This window comes from Protopterus annectens, chromosome 7.part1 (assembly GCF_019279795.1).
Source record: "Protopterus annectens isolate FY-2018-M chromosome 7.part1, PAN1.0, whole genome shotgun sequence".
Lineage (NCBI taxonomy): Eukaryota > Metazoa > Chordata > Ceratodontiformes > Protopteridae > Protopterus > Protopterus annectens.
The window spans coordinates 379,148,904-379,163,427 of NC_056740.1; the positions used below are offsets into that span (position 1 = coordinate 379,148,904).

General features: G+C 38.2%; 1 protein-coding gene across 1 annotated transcript in view; it reads right to left on the bottom strand.

Annotated features, from left to right (window-relative positions):
• MYO5C (myosin VC) overlaps positions 1 to 14,524 on the bottom strand; it is a 1,763,334-nt gene that overhangs the window by 419,315 nt on the left and 1,329,495 nt on the right. The window contains exon 22 of the mRNA XM_044078824.1: positions 1,552 to 1,650. Coding sequence (XP_043934759.1) covers positions 1,552 to 1,650 — 99 coding nt within the window. The remainder of the gene's footprint in view (positions 1 to 1,551; positions 1,651 to 14,524) is intronic.

The following is a 14,524-nucleotide window of genomic DNA, read 5'->3' on the forward strand; positions in this document are numbered from 1 at the left end:
ACACACACACACACACACACACACACATCCACACACACACACACACACACACACACACACACATGTGCATGCACATGCACACACATGCATGCACACGCTCACACATGCACACACATGCACGCACATCCAGCTTGCTGAGAATAGTCTACACAATGTCTACCACCATCTCTAATATGTCAAATGATTTGTCTTTGCCAGTTTAGGATCATTCTCTATGGCTCCATCAAACTCCTCCCATATCTAGATTTTTGCATTAGCAAATACTGAAACTGCTTTTCTGCTCATCAGTGTGTTCACAGTCAAATCAAGAAATACACCCTCTACTAGCATCTGCACAGAAAGCCTCTTTGTTTAACTCAATGGCTTTCCTCAACAGTAATGCCCAGCAGCAGGTCTTAGGATCATAGGAGGTTATAAGGCTAATACCACTACAGCCTTTTTAAGCCTAGTCATTCATGTCCCAATCTTCCCAATTATCAATGCCCACAGGCTAGAAATGCTTTGGTACAAGCATGTGCCTTAGGGCATCTACAAACTGCCCCATCCATAACAGCCACAGGTGATAAGCCTACTGTTCAGACCATATCATGCAGAAATAGACCACTTTTTGGTCAAAGTTCCTCCCCACCACCTCAACTATGGAGGTCTTGAATAGAGTCCATACACATATCACACCACTAAACTACTCTGATATACAAGAAGCTCTTCCAGAGGAAGTTGTTGAACTCTTTCCACAAACAAAAATCAACTAGACATGCCCACAGTATAAGCCTGCATTTCCTGCATCTATCCAGTAATGACCCTGGAAGTCTGATGTAACACCATCAAAAGGTGACCACTTAACAACTCAGTACCTCTCTTGACTACAGTGCCCATCAGTTCTGACAATATACTTACACGGCCTTTGACTCTGTGGTACTTTGGTACCAAATGCACACCTATGAGCAGTTTTGTGATTGAACATAGTGTTCATTATGGATAATCACTGTCTATCATAGAAGTGCAGTAATAAAACATCACCTGGGTTCAGATCAAACAAACTAAACTCCATCATGTCCTTGCAGGTGCTGCCAAAACTCTCTAAATCCTTAGTGAAGTCTTCCAGCAGAACTACAGAAGCTTAGGCACACTCATTACAAAATTTGTACTTTTATCTCTAAAAGGACAAGGTACTATATATGTTGAACTCCATACATCCCAATTATCACAAAACCTCCTCTCTAGTCCTACAAGTGCAAGCTACTCTCTCTCTCCCTCTGTATATATGTATGTATGTATAAACAATGAACCACCCAGGATCTCCAGCTCATCACAGAACTTACTTTCTATCCATACAGTACAAGGTGCTATACACATTGAACCCTGGTACCCCACACACACTGCAATGTTACTACTGCATGAAAGATGAAAGAATCATGCAGAATGCAGGACAGCACAGACTATTACATGATTTCTGAGACAGGCACATTAGGAATACAAAAACACAAATGACCATGAAAAAATGTGCTATAAAGTTATCTTTATAAATGAAATATGTTAACACATTATCACCTAGAATTAGGTTCTTGGTCAGTTTTGGCTCATCCTCTGGCTTATACTCCAACATTCCAATATAGACTTTAGGCACTGGCGGAGCTTGTTCTTGCTTGGCTGTAGAACAGGGATATAAAAACATAATACAGTCTCTGTTACTGAATGCAACTAACACAATACATTTTCTATTACTGAATGCAACTAGTAAATAGTGATAACCTAGCTAAAAAGATACAATCATATTCAAGCACAAACTCTCCTAAAGAAAATTTGAATTAAGAAAAGAAATGGTAAAACTAGTTATATCAGAAAGTGCCAGTCTGATCTCCTACAAATAACCTTATATTCCACAATCTACAGAAGGTCAGCTGAAGGGAATGTGAAATCCATCCACTATTTTACAATCCCTTGTTCCTCTGATGCAAAATCCTTAAATAAATAGCTGGACCATTTAAGATGTGACCCTAAACTGGGTGAGGGAGGAGCTCCATGTGTAAAATCTTCTGCAATCAAAACAGCAGCTCTAGAAGACTAAGATTTTTAATCAGCCTTTTGTAAAACAACATATTACCTGTCTCCTTACAGCCTAAAAATGTAAATGGCTACACATAATAATAGATAGACTGATATATAATATGCATCACAGTTACTGAAAAGGTACTTTCAACTACACAACACGCTCAGTTTTACATTAACTTTAATAGAGAAACCAACATGTATATCACTGCTTGGTGCATTTCCTTTCTTCCTTCCATTATCAGAGCACAGAGTCCTGTATAGAACTTTACTGAATCTACAGAGTCTGGAGTACAGAAGCTTGATAAGAAAACATAAGGCTGCATACCTTCATAAATCAATGTCACTGCAAACAGTTCTAATACTCTTTTACATTCCTTGAAAAAGACTGGCAAAAGCAGTTTTAAGCATGCGTGCGCACAAACACACACAGGTATATTATCTAAAATACAGATGATGCTGAAACAGTTGCCTGTTGAACAACATAAAGATGGACTTCTGAATATTAATCTGCATCTCCCCAATAAAAGACAATAAACAGTCAGGAAACAAATACATCCATATACTTCAAAAAACACCCACAACTTCAAAGCTTAAAATGCACAGTTGCAAAGCCACTGTTCCCCATCTTTCATTAGTGCTCCCTTATATTTTCTTTTTCTAGTAGTCATTACATTTTCACAACAAAATGTGATTATATCAATCTACTGCTCAACTGTCTACTCTGGTGAAATACTCTGGTGAATGGTTGCCAGCCACAAATTATGATACAATGCATACTTATTAAGTCCCATCACATATATTTATAATTAAGTCAAATTTGACAGAACACTTACTGTCATAATATATCATCTGGCACACAATCTTTTGACACTGGAATAAACAGTAATATTTGCAAAAAAAGAGCTGCTCACCTCTTTATAAGCAATAACATTGCAGCAACTGCACTCTTAAACACAACTCCACTTTTATTCATGAAATAATGGCCAGTTATTATGTAACGGCTGAGAAACAGAGGATTATAATCAGGTTTCCAATCATAACCTCCATATTATGTGTTTAAGACACAGAAGCCAAGAAATGCATCTCAAGAGTGAAGCTCAAGAAGTGAGTCTTGGCATTCATGTTGAGAGCACAGCTGGTTATGATAACCTGTAGCTTCATCTGTTCCATGTAATACCAGTTACACAAAAAAGTACAGGAGTACAAAGTGTTCTATCAGCTATTATCTGATCTGAATATACAAAACAGTAGAAAGCTACATTTCAAAGTGGAAGGAGATGATGCAAGAAATAAGGATAGAGTGGGATTTTGGATGAGATCCTTAAGGAGAATAATAACAGTCATACAAAATATTGCTTGATTTAATATAAGTGGACAAATATATTAAGATCAATGAAAGACACAGACTACAGAAAGTCAATAAAACCCAAAAAGTTAGAAGATTGCTACAACAAATGAGCACAGTAATTAGGACTGTTAATAGAGATTCATGCAATATTAACAGAAGTAAATAGGATATATCACTGTGGAGCTAAATTAATAACAGATAAAGTCTTACCACAAAAACACAGGGTATTAAGAGAGAGGAAGGAGAGATTGAATGCCATCTAGTAAGTTCTGAACAGAGAAAAACTATAAAGCAATTAAGACAATAAGTGTCACTGTTATAATAGTACAGAAGAGGGAACAGATCAACAAAAATACTCAGAGAGAGATGTAATAAAAATCTAAGTGGAGTATAAGAGCAGATCAGGATCTATTGTGCACTATTGCAAATAATAAAATATCAGAAGTAGAAAAACATAGAGGATATGCAGATAGATATGAAGGAAAAGTACAAAATAAGCAATTTATTGATGACCCAAAAAGTTTTGTAGATAATTGAGAAACAAGGAAAAAGGGACTGAAACACCATCAAAAAAGAAGAAATAGATACATTTTGGAGAAATATCTATGAAGATCCTGTGGAACACAACAAAGATGCTAAATGGATAGACGACATAAAAGAAAGAATAAGACATTCAAATATGCAGGATAGGAAATGGGATGAAGGAATGGACAGAGAGAATGAAACAAAGTTAAGAAAAGCTCTTAACTAGAAAACCACAGGCCCAGATTCAATACCCAACTTCTGGCTAAAACTATTAACATCTTTACATGAATATTTTGCCATGAGTGAGAACTGTTTATATGCTCACCCCAAAGGGATACCAGCCTGGTTAATAACAGGAAAGCAATACTCCTATTTAACAGCGAACCTGCAGGCTATTCTAAAAACTACGTACTAACAACTTGCCTTCCAACGATGTATAAACTATACACTGGAATTGATGCCGACAGAGTTTACAGTTATTTAGAAGAAAACTCAGTCATGGAAACAGAACTAAAATGGTAACAAAGGAAAGTCATATGAAACAAATGACTGTTGTTAACAACGTCATAATGGAGAACTGTAAAAAGGAGAAGAATATAAGCATGGCATGGATATACTACAAAAAGCATTTGACAATATCCTACATTCATGGATAAAACAGTGCTTAAAAATGTATAAGATACACCCTACACTGACTGGTTGCATTACAGTGACCATGAAACAGTGGCAAACCACTTTGTAGTTAAGCCAAGATAAAGGACAAATTATTATTCCATGGATAAAAAATCAACGGGGGATATTCCAGGGTGACTCTGTCATCACTGTTCTTTCGTCTTGCCCTTAACTCAGGTGTATCTGTAGTTAACTCCTACTGACACCTCTAGGCATCAAATGTTGCTTGTTCATACTTGCATCCTTTGCACAATGTTTTAAAAGATTTCACCTTAAAGCTTACACAATGGCAAACTCATCTACATTAATATTTGACCTATGTCTAGTGCAGGTAAATATATATTAACTGTTGTTTTTATGATATCAATTTATACAGATATAATTTTCACATTTGTCTAAATATTTCAACAACCAGGTAACACAGATAAAACTCCTTAGCCTCATATGAATGCTCTCAGCTAGATGAATAAAATGCTGCTGACAGTATGGTTCATAGCTTGGTACTAGGCTATCGGCCCTAGAGCCTATACAAGCCTAGCCATAACAATTCCCTGGCTATTTCTTCCCACACTATTTACTTCCCCAGACCCCTGTCTAGCAGGGTGACTGATGTGATCCCCGGGGTGAATTTCCTTTCTCCCATCTAATCGTCAAGGTTCCTTTTGAAGAGGGCCAAAGAGGTGTGTGTGTTTACTGTGACTTATAAAATTCAGTTTAAGGCCTACAACCTGAAGAATACTACCATTATAAAAAATTGTTTGTGTTGAAGTGTTTGCCATTTATATTTCTTTCATAACCACTGTGGTTCCAGCGATATGAATATTTATTTGAAATGTGAGGATATAATTTGATACTGTCAAAAAACTTGGGCACTGCCCATTGGAAGTTACAATGCAAACTTTCTGAGTTCCATTGGAGTGAATGAGTTAACTCATTAAGCTGTCTACTTAACAAATTAGGTCATGGCTACAATCTGGCTCCTACAAAACAACAAAGTATAAAGACTTCTCATCTTCTTTTTGTAGACGATTTAAAAATGTACAGTTCATCAGATGAGGAACAGAAAGCACAACTGCATGTGGTAAAACTTTTTCACGCAATGTAAGAATGTCATTTGGTCTTGATAAATGTGCAAAAGCAACCTTTAAAGTAGGAAAGCTGTAGCACAAAGATTGGGACAGGAATGTTATATAAAAGAACATCAGCAAGAGGTAATGTATAAATATTTGGGAACTGATGAAGGATCAGCAATAAAACATGAACAAATGTGAATAAAATATAGTAAGGAATATTTAAGAAGACTAAAATTAATACTGGAAACAGCACTGACATCAAGGAACAAAGTCCAAGCTATAAACCAATTTCTTCTTCCTGTCCTAACTTACAGTTTTGCAGTGACTGACTGGCCCCAAAAGGTGCTGGATCGGTTAGACAGGATAACAAGAAGGATGCATCATGCTCCTCAAATGATTTATAAAAAAATCAGTGTATACCAAGACTATATATTCCCCATTCTGAAAGAGGCATGGGCCTCCCCGAAATTGATTAAATGCATAGATCTGCAATAGTAGGACTGCATACATATCTTCTGATCTCACAAGACTAAAATGTAGTGAAGGTTTTGAAACATGAGAACAGCAAGTCTAAGATGACTTCCCTGCTTAGTTTAACAGAAGCATATCGGCGTCAAGCAGGAATGGAAATCAAACCAAACATAGATAAAAATCAAGTAGCAACTGAAGTGACAAAAAAACAAAAGAAATAATATAAGGTGAAGGATTAGATGAGAAGGCAAGAAATGTAGAAAATGCATACATATAGTTGCAAGTACAGGAAACTCTTGGAGTAACCTCATGTTGATTAGGATCGGACGCAGGAATGGTTAAGGAGAGGTGAACTTAAACCAAAAGACAAATGGTTAATATTGGTGCCTCAAGATAGTGGACTATGTAAACATTGGTTTACAAAGTCCACTGAACATGCGGGAGAAACAGACAAATATGGGTTTTGTACAAAAGAATTGGAAAAGGTTGCACATCTTGTTGCTGGTTGTGATATACTGATGGCAGAAGGACTGTATAGTGAAAGGCATAATAATATGGCAAGACTGTTGCATTGGGGATTGTGCAAACATTATAACAGTGAAGTAGATGAAAAGTACTGGAAACATGAGCCACAAAGCATCATAGAAAATGAAGAATTTTATATTAGATAGGCTCATGCACTACCAATAGTTCAAAAAATAGGTGCAAGAAAACCAGACATAGTAGTCTATGAAAAATAAAAAGAAGACAAAAGTAACATTGATTATTGAAATTGCTACACCCAGTGACTACAGTGGCTTATGTACAGAGAGATACACTGTCATAACGTACCGGGATTTGGAGGCAGAAATGAGGGCAATGTGATAGAAAGATACCCAGACAGTTGCAGTAGTAGTAGGAGCAATAGGTCTTATAAAAAATAATTTACAATCGTACTTAGATATGTTACCAATACATGCAACACCATACAGGTTGCAGAATGAGTCATTACTGGTCATACTGCTGGTGCTGTGAAGAGCGCTTCTGGCTGACATCAAAGATTGAAGCAATACTAATTTCATGACCTTTAATCATACTTTGACTTAGGAATGGAGGCCATTTTCATCATGGTATTAGAACCCCGAAAGATCTGGAGAAATTAAAAAAAAAAAAAAAGAAGAATAAAAGAGAAAACTCTGTAAAGTGAGGCCTAGTATCTTTCCCCCAGATAATGGTCTTCACTTTCCTGTCATCTGTTAACTTGAAAACTAATCAATGCATCTTCTTATGCTTGGCCAACCCCACCAAGACTTTAGGAAAATGTATGCCTGCAGCCAATGCCCATGTCCTAAGCTGATGCAGATAAACGTGGGTTGTCTTATGGTGTATAATACTAAGATTCTTATGCAGCATCCTATATTTGGTCATTTTGCACTCAGTGAATGCCCAGTGGAGCTGTAGAGTTCTCCACTGCAAATCTTTGCTCTCCAGATACTGTGTTTTGGCTGCTGTGGTTTTAGTTTGAAAGATTCCTACTACATAACTATGGAAAAAAGCTAACAGGATTAAAAGACATACTTGAAGACTTCTTCTAATGTAGTCAACCAAGCTGAAGTCTTCCAGAATTAGGGAATCCATTTGCCATGGTCTTGGATACTCCTCTGCCAAACTCAGAGTTTACAAGAGATGGGTAAATAGTCTGAAAAAGGGGCACTGAACATTTTCACTTGCTGCACTTTTGGTACTAAATCACCAGATATTAGCCTGTAATCTAGAATGCAGAGTTTAGATGTTGTAAGTGAGTAGGCTTCTTCTTCTGGATGCATGGTCACCACATATCATCTAAGCCATGACATCAGTAACACATCTGACAACTTCCTGAGATTTTTGGGTCTCTCAGATTCTGCTGAGTTCAGTCACTTATTGAATCAGGCACAAAATTAAAGTCTCCTCTGTTTAACAAACAGGAATATAAATGTGAGCATGTTTCTAAAAAAGTGAAAAAGTTCCTGAAAAAGCATAGGCAATCTCTGTTGCGATTGTATACATTAGCTGAAGTGAACAATCCTTGGCCTGTATCAACTGTCACCCACACCCCCCTTTCTCTCCAATATTCTGCTGCTCAACTACATTCCACTTTAAACATTGTTTGACTAGAGTAACTACCCTTGCTTTAGCAGAGGTATAAGAATTTTAAAAAGAATCAAATTTGCTAAAACTCTTTATTAGTCTGACATGACACTTGACTAGTTTACATTCCTGTAGCAGCACTACATCTGCTAAGTGTTTTTCCAGCTTTAAAGTTTGGCCCTCATGCAAAACTGAATACTATAGTAGTCAGACAGAGAGAGAGAGAGTGGTGGTGGTGGAGGGAGATAGAGAGAAAGTGCAGTTAAATGTAATAAAACAAGTGAGATCTGTTGGCTCAGCACGAGTCTTTCTAAGAGAACGTCACTAAAAATATATCATCATAGGCTCTCTGATGACCTGAAAATTAGGAAAAGGCAAGCTAAATATAAAATGATATAAGTGAGCTTGCTGTTGCTGTAATTCTACTTGCTATGGTCTTCTTAACCTTGAACTTAGTCAGAAACTGCTCCATGCCCTTTGATTTGCTATCCGCAGTACTGGGGCCCTTGTTTGCATTAGGAATTAACACACTGCTATAATACTTTCAACCGCTTCCCCTACTCTATCACAGAGGCACCTCAGTCAGCTCTTGTACAGGCTGAAAGTGATTTGTTAATTCTGGAGGGTACACCCCCCAAAAAACTTGGCTAATGATTTATCTGACTGCCTCCTGGCCCTTTGTACTGAGTTTGCAGATTTCAGTGAGGAGAGTGTATCTGTATGTGAATGAGAGACATTGTAGGCAACTCTATCACTTATGACAACCAGTGCAAATTTGCTAGGACCTGCAGTTATTCTCACCCTGCTCCAGTGCTGAATGTGGGTTATCACAAATATCCTTCGTAATCTAGTCTGCTAGCTTCATTGGGTACTGTGGGAGTTAGTATGTGTAGTTGCAAGAATTTCAGTGCTGATTTAGAATTTTCAAGGGAAAAACAATTATTACAAAGCTTGATTGTTAGTGTGCTAAGCATTTTGAAGAAGGAAAGGATATTACTTATGTAACACAAGCTTCTCACATTAGCAAAATATCTCCTCCTCCTAGCAAACAGCTGGGGAAAGTCTTGGAATAAGCATATCCTATGACACAGCAATATTAAGGGGTGGCCTTCTTTACCATTTTGTTATTACTCTGGCTCGGTCCACAAAATTTAAAAACTTCATGATAACTTGCCTCAGAGGAGCACCCTGAGGTTCAGTTGATCATAAAGTGAAGTGCTCTTTCGATTATGAGCACATGGGCTGGGAGAAGGTCAAGTGCTTTACATTGCTGGGTTTCCAAAAAGTGACAAATATTACCTTTTTTGATTCCTTCAGTGAGGCTTATCAGTCATAATTTATTTTGTCTACGCAGGTTTTCCAGAACATCAATTTTCCCACAAATGGCCTGCACTTCTGAGTTGTGATGCTGAACTGATTGCTGCTGTGACTGTAACTGGTTAGTGTGATGTTGCAAATTCTCCTGCAAGGACCCAAATGCTGTCCCATACTATTCTAAAATATATTTTTGGACTGCAACATCTCCTTTCAGTTCAGCTGTATTACTCAAGATCCTAGTCACTAGGATTGTAAGGCTATCCAGTTTAATACCAAGACCCGCAAAGTTCCTGTTACAGCCCAAAGAAGAGCCAGTTCTCAAATGCTGGCCATAACTACCAAAGAAGTTTGCTCAAAAGCAGGGCACTCATCACTAATGTTGAGGAGAAAACTTCTCTAGAGTAGTGAATAATTAAGCCCAATGAAAATGCACTCTAAATGGCTTAAAACAATAAATGACCAATCCTCATGGTTGCAGCAGTTGTAGGACATCATCAGTCTATCTTTGAACATTATGTTCTCCAAATAGGCTTAAACATAAGACAAAATGATGAAAGAATGGAAAAGGATAAGTTTCTAGCATCTACAAAGCTATCAAATTGTTTTTCCCCATTAGCAAAAATGCTCTCTGTGGGAGACAAAAAGTCTGTAGGTGCAAGCAGTTGGACATGGAAATTCTGAACATTGTGTTCTGAGTTAAATTTACAAATGTTCATGTAACTGTAAAGTTATCTGATTGTTTTTTTTCCATTAGCAAATGCTTTCAGTGGGGAACAAAATGTCTATAGGTGCAGGCGGTTGGCCGGGGAATTCTGTACAATGTGTTCTGATTAAAATTTACAAAGATTCATGGATTTGCAAAGCTATCAGATTGTTTTTTTCCCCATTATTAAATACTCTCAGTGGGAGACAAGAACTCTGTAGGTGCAGGCACTTAGCCATTTGAGTTCTGCATTATGTTTTGAGTGAAATTTACAAAAAGTCATGCATCTGGAAAGTTTACTTATTTACTTACTTACATTTGTGTACCAACTACAAGAAAAATCTAGCCAAGCTAGATTTTTCCACTGTTTGATTCCTTAAAACCTCTTGTATTAGAGGTAACATGGGATATATTCAAATAACCCCCTTAAGGACATCAGGGGTTTCAGCTATACTGCAGTTCTGAATGTCCATGATGATTTTCCTTTTTAAGTCTGTTATGGACACATTCAGGCAAATAAAGCCAAATCCCACATTGGAATCTGAAAAAGAAAGGGATGTTGATGCTGGGACCAAGAAGATTTCAAATACCACTGTATCTTTCTCATGTGGATTCTTGTCAGGGGTTATCATGAGAATCATGTATGCAGTGAAACCCAAAATCCTGAAATATCCCCTTGAAGTGACTGAACTTTGAGTGGGAAACCTTAGAAAATAGATTCAGATAAAGATTGTTTTTTTTTTTCCTGTGGAAGAAAAGTTCTTTGAACTGGTGCATCTAGCTGACATCCCAAGAACACAACCTTGTGTGAGGGGGTCAAGAAAGACTTTTGAATGTTCTTCTGGAATAATAGTTTGTGCAAATCTCTCACACACGAAATAGATTCTTGACACCTTGAAAAAGATAAATACGGAAAAATTCAGATATCCTGCAGATTGCAATGAACTATAGTCAGAGCTAGATATGCAAACTCTCTTGGTGCAGCAGATAGGATAAGACTGAGAACTTAAAATTTGACCCAGATACACAAACTCTTAAGAAATCTCAGAAGTTCTGGATGAATTGGGATGTGATGACAATCTTTTAAGTCTAGTGTTAAAAGGAAACATGAAAGAGGAAGAAAAGTTAAAAGGTTACGAAGTTACAACATTTTGAATTTTGGCACCATCACAAACAGGTTTAGAAAAGAAAGATCCAAAACTGGTCTCCGTGCATTTTCTTTCTTTGGTACGAAGATCATCCTTGAATAAAACTCCTTCCCCACCTGAAAGGGAAGAACTGGTTCGATCACCTCTCTAGACATCATGTGATGAAGAACATGGGGAAACAAGAGAGTCTAATCTGCAGATTAGGGCTGATCTCCTGAAAAGAAAATGGTACCTCCCACAGCCATCTATAACCTCAATGAATTTTTTCAGAATCCATTTGTCTGAAGCAATCTGTTACCAAAGAGAAAAATGGAAATTCAAATTTTCTGAAAGAGAAAAGGGGTATGGTTGGAGGGGATCGCAAGCCTCTTGAAGAGTCATTCAGACTCATTAAGCTGTCCTTGGTATTGGGAGGTATTAAACTTCTTGGATCATCCTTGCCATTTCTTTTTGAACATCTGTTTACCTGAATTGTGTTGAGGTCGTTTATCTGTGTTTTTTTTTTTTTTTTGCCAAAATTGGATGAGGAGAAAGAAAATCTTTTGGACAATTTGGAAAAGGAGTGCTGAAAAATCTTAGACATTGCCTGGATCAGCTTGCCCTTTTCATCACAGTCTCCAGGACCCCAGAACATTCACAGAGAGTTGAGTGCCTTGATAAGGCAAACATCTCCTAGGAATTTGTTGTGTCTAATCACCTCTGCCTCAGAGGGCCCAAACACTCAATCTCTACCCAAGAGAGAATTTAAAATCTAATTTTTACATAATCTGGGAGGTTGTAAGAATGCCCTCAAGCAAACCTGCTTAAAACAATACCAGTGGCCATAGCCCTGAAAGAAATATCAACAAAGTTGTATACACCTTGCAACAAATAAGTAGTGATCTCTGCAATAGAAGAAACAAAGTTATTTAAAGCAGATTTTTTTCTTCACAAGAAGAAACTGTAGATAAAACATTCCTTATATCTTCACAATTTGCCAGAACAAGCTTTAACATACGAGCCTGGCAATTCAAAATACCAAAAATTAAGCTTGCAGAAGAACACACATTTTTCAGTACCTATTTCCCATCCTTATTAGAAAAAGAAGGACTGGAATTAACCAAGTGTTAATCAGCTGCTGGGTCAGAGTTGAGAACAATATATAAAAATGTAAAAGACTGAGGAATTTTATACATCAAAAATGTAAAAGACTTAGGAATTTTATAGATCTTATCTACCTTTTTAGGGACAGCTGGCTATCAGGAAAACTGTAGGCAATAAGACACACATCTTCTAAAGTAGACAGGACAGGAGGAATGGGTGCAGGTTCTGGAATATCCTTCTACAACAACTCAAAATATTTTCTGATGGACTGAGAAGTTTCAGTGTTGTTCTTATTTGAGTCTGAATTAGAAATCTGAGAACAAAACCATGAATCTTTCCCTGCATCTTTCTGTTCAGTTTCAGAATCATGAATTTCTTTAGGAAAAGAGAAATCTGTCTTCCTTTTACCTGAAACTACTTTACAAGAAGGATCAATACCCTGAATTAAATCAGGAGCCAGTCCCAGTAAACTACTTTTATCCAAAGAAATTTGAGGAGGGGTAGATATATGCTTGGTTTTCTGTTTCATTTTGACAGTAAAATGGGGCCAACCATGTTACTAATGACATCAGCTGCTTCTCCAGGGATGGGCACAGCATTCTGACACAACAGGTAAACCTTCCCTGTTCCATGACCAAAAAGATTGGATCTCTCTTGCTCACTGAGGGGACTCAGATGCAGAGGACGTGGCTAGTCCATAGTGGCTGTAGGTGCTACACCAATGGGACTCAGGTTCATAGGTTGGTACTAGGCTATCAGCCCTAGGACCTATACAAGCCTAGCCATAACAATTCCCTGGCTATTTCTTCCCACATTATTTACTTTCCTGGACCCCTGTCTAGCAGGGCGACTGACGTGATCCCTGGGGTGAATTTCCTTTTTCCCATCCAATTGCCAAGGTTCCTCTTGAAGAGGTCCAAAGAGGCACTCTGCTTGACATGTATGGGCAATCTATTCCAGAGTCTGGGGAGTCTCTGGGTCAGGAACCTATCCCTCCAGCATGTTTTGTTTATTGTGATGACAAGGTTTAGATCCCTGGAGCGTGTAGCTCTGAGGGATTGGGATTTCTTTAAGTGTAGCATGTCCAACAGCTCTGGGTTTGACATGGCCTTGTATGTTAAGCAGAGATCGCCTCTGAATTGACGATATGCGACAGAGTATAGCTGGAGTTTTTTAAGGCGGTCAGCATAGGGCATCTGCTTTAGGCCTGTGATTCTTTTAGTGAGGTATTTCTGAGGCCTTTCCAGTTGTTGCAGATGTCTTGAGAGGTACATACCAAACGGGGCGTTGTATTCTATAATGGGTCTAATGAGGGATGAGTACAGTGGGACAATGACCTCCTTCTTTCTGGATGAAAAGCCCTTCGTGATGAGGTGTGCCACATAGAAGGATTTCCTGACTGTTGTGGCGATGTGGTTATCGAAGGTGAGACCACTGTCCACCTGTGTCCCTAAGTCTCTTATCACACTTTATGTGTTTAGTGTACTGCCACCTATATGGTAATTTATGGATACATGTTTTTTCCCAAAGGGGATAACAATACATTTCTTGGCATTGAGCTTGAGCCCATGGCTCTGGCACCAAGCATCTGTTTCTGTAAGGCCCTTTTGTAGAGTATCCACATCATTTGGGATTCAATAATGGCTCCCAGTTTGCAGTCATCTGCAAACTTTGTTAGCCAGAGTCCCTTAGTGTTGACCTGTACTTCAGAGAAGTAGATGCCAAACAAGAGTGGCCCCAGGACTGAACCCTGAGGTACTCCACTTGTCACTTGTCTGGAGCTGGATTTGGAGTCGGCTACTTTTACAGTGTGGGTTCTATCAGTAAGCCATTTAGCAACCCATTGGGTGACATAGGGATTAATGCCCAACTTAGTAAGTTTATCTATGATTCCAGAGTGGGGATGGTGTCAAAGGCCTTGGCAAGGTCTAGATAGGCTGTGTGGACCACCTTACCCTTGTCCATGGCTCTGGAGACTGATTCAAAGAAGTCAATCAGGTTCAGGAGACAAGATCGGCCCTTC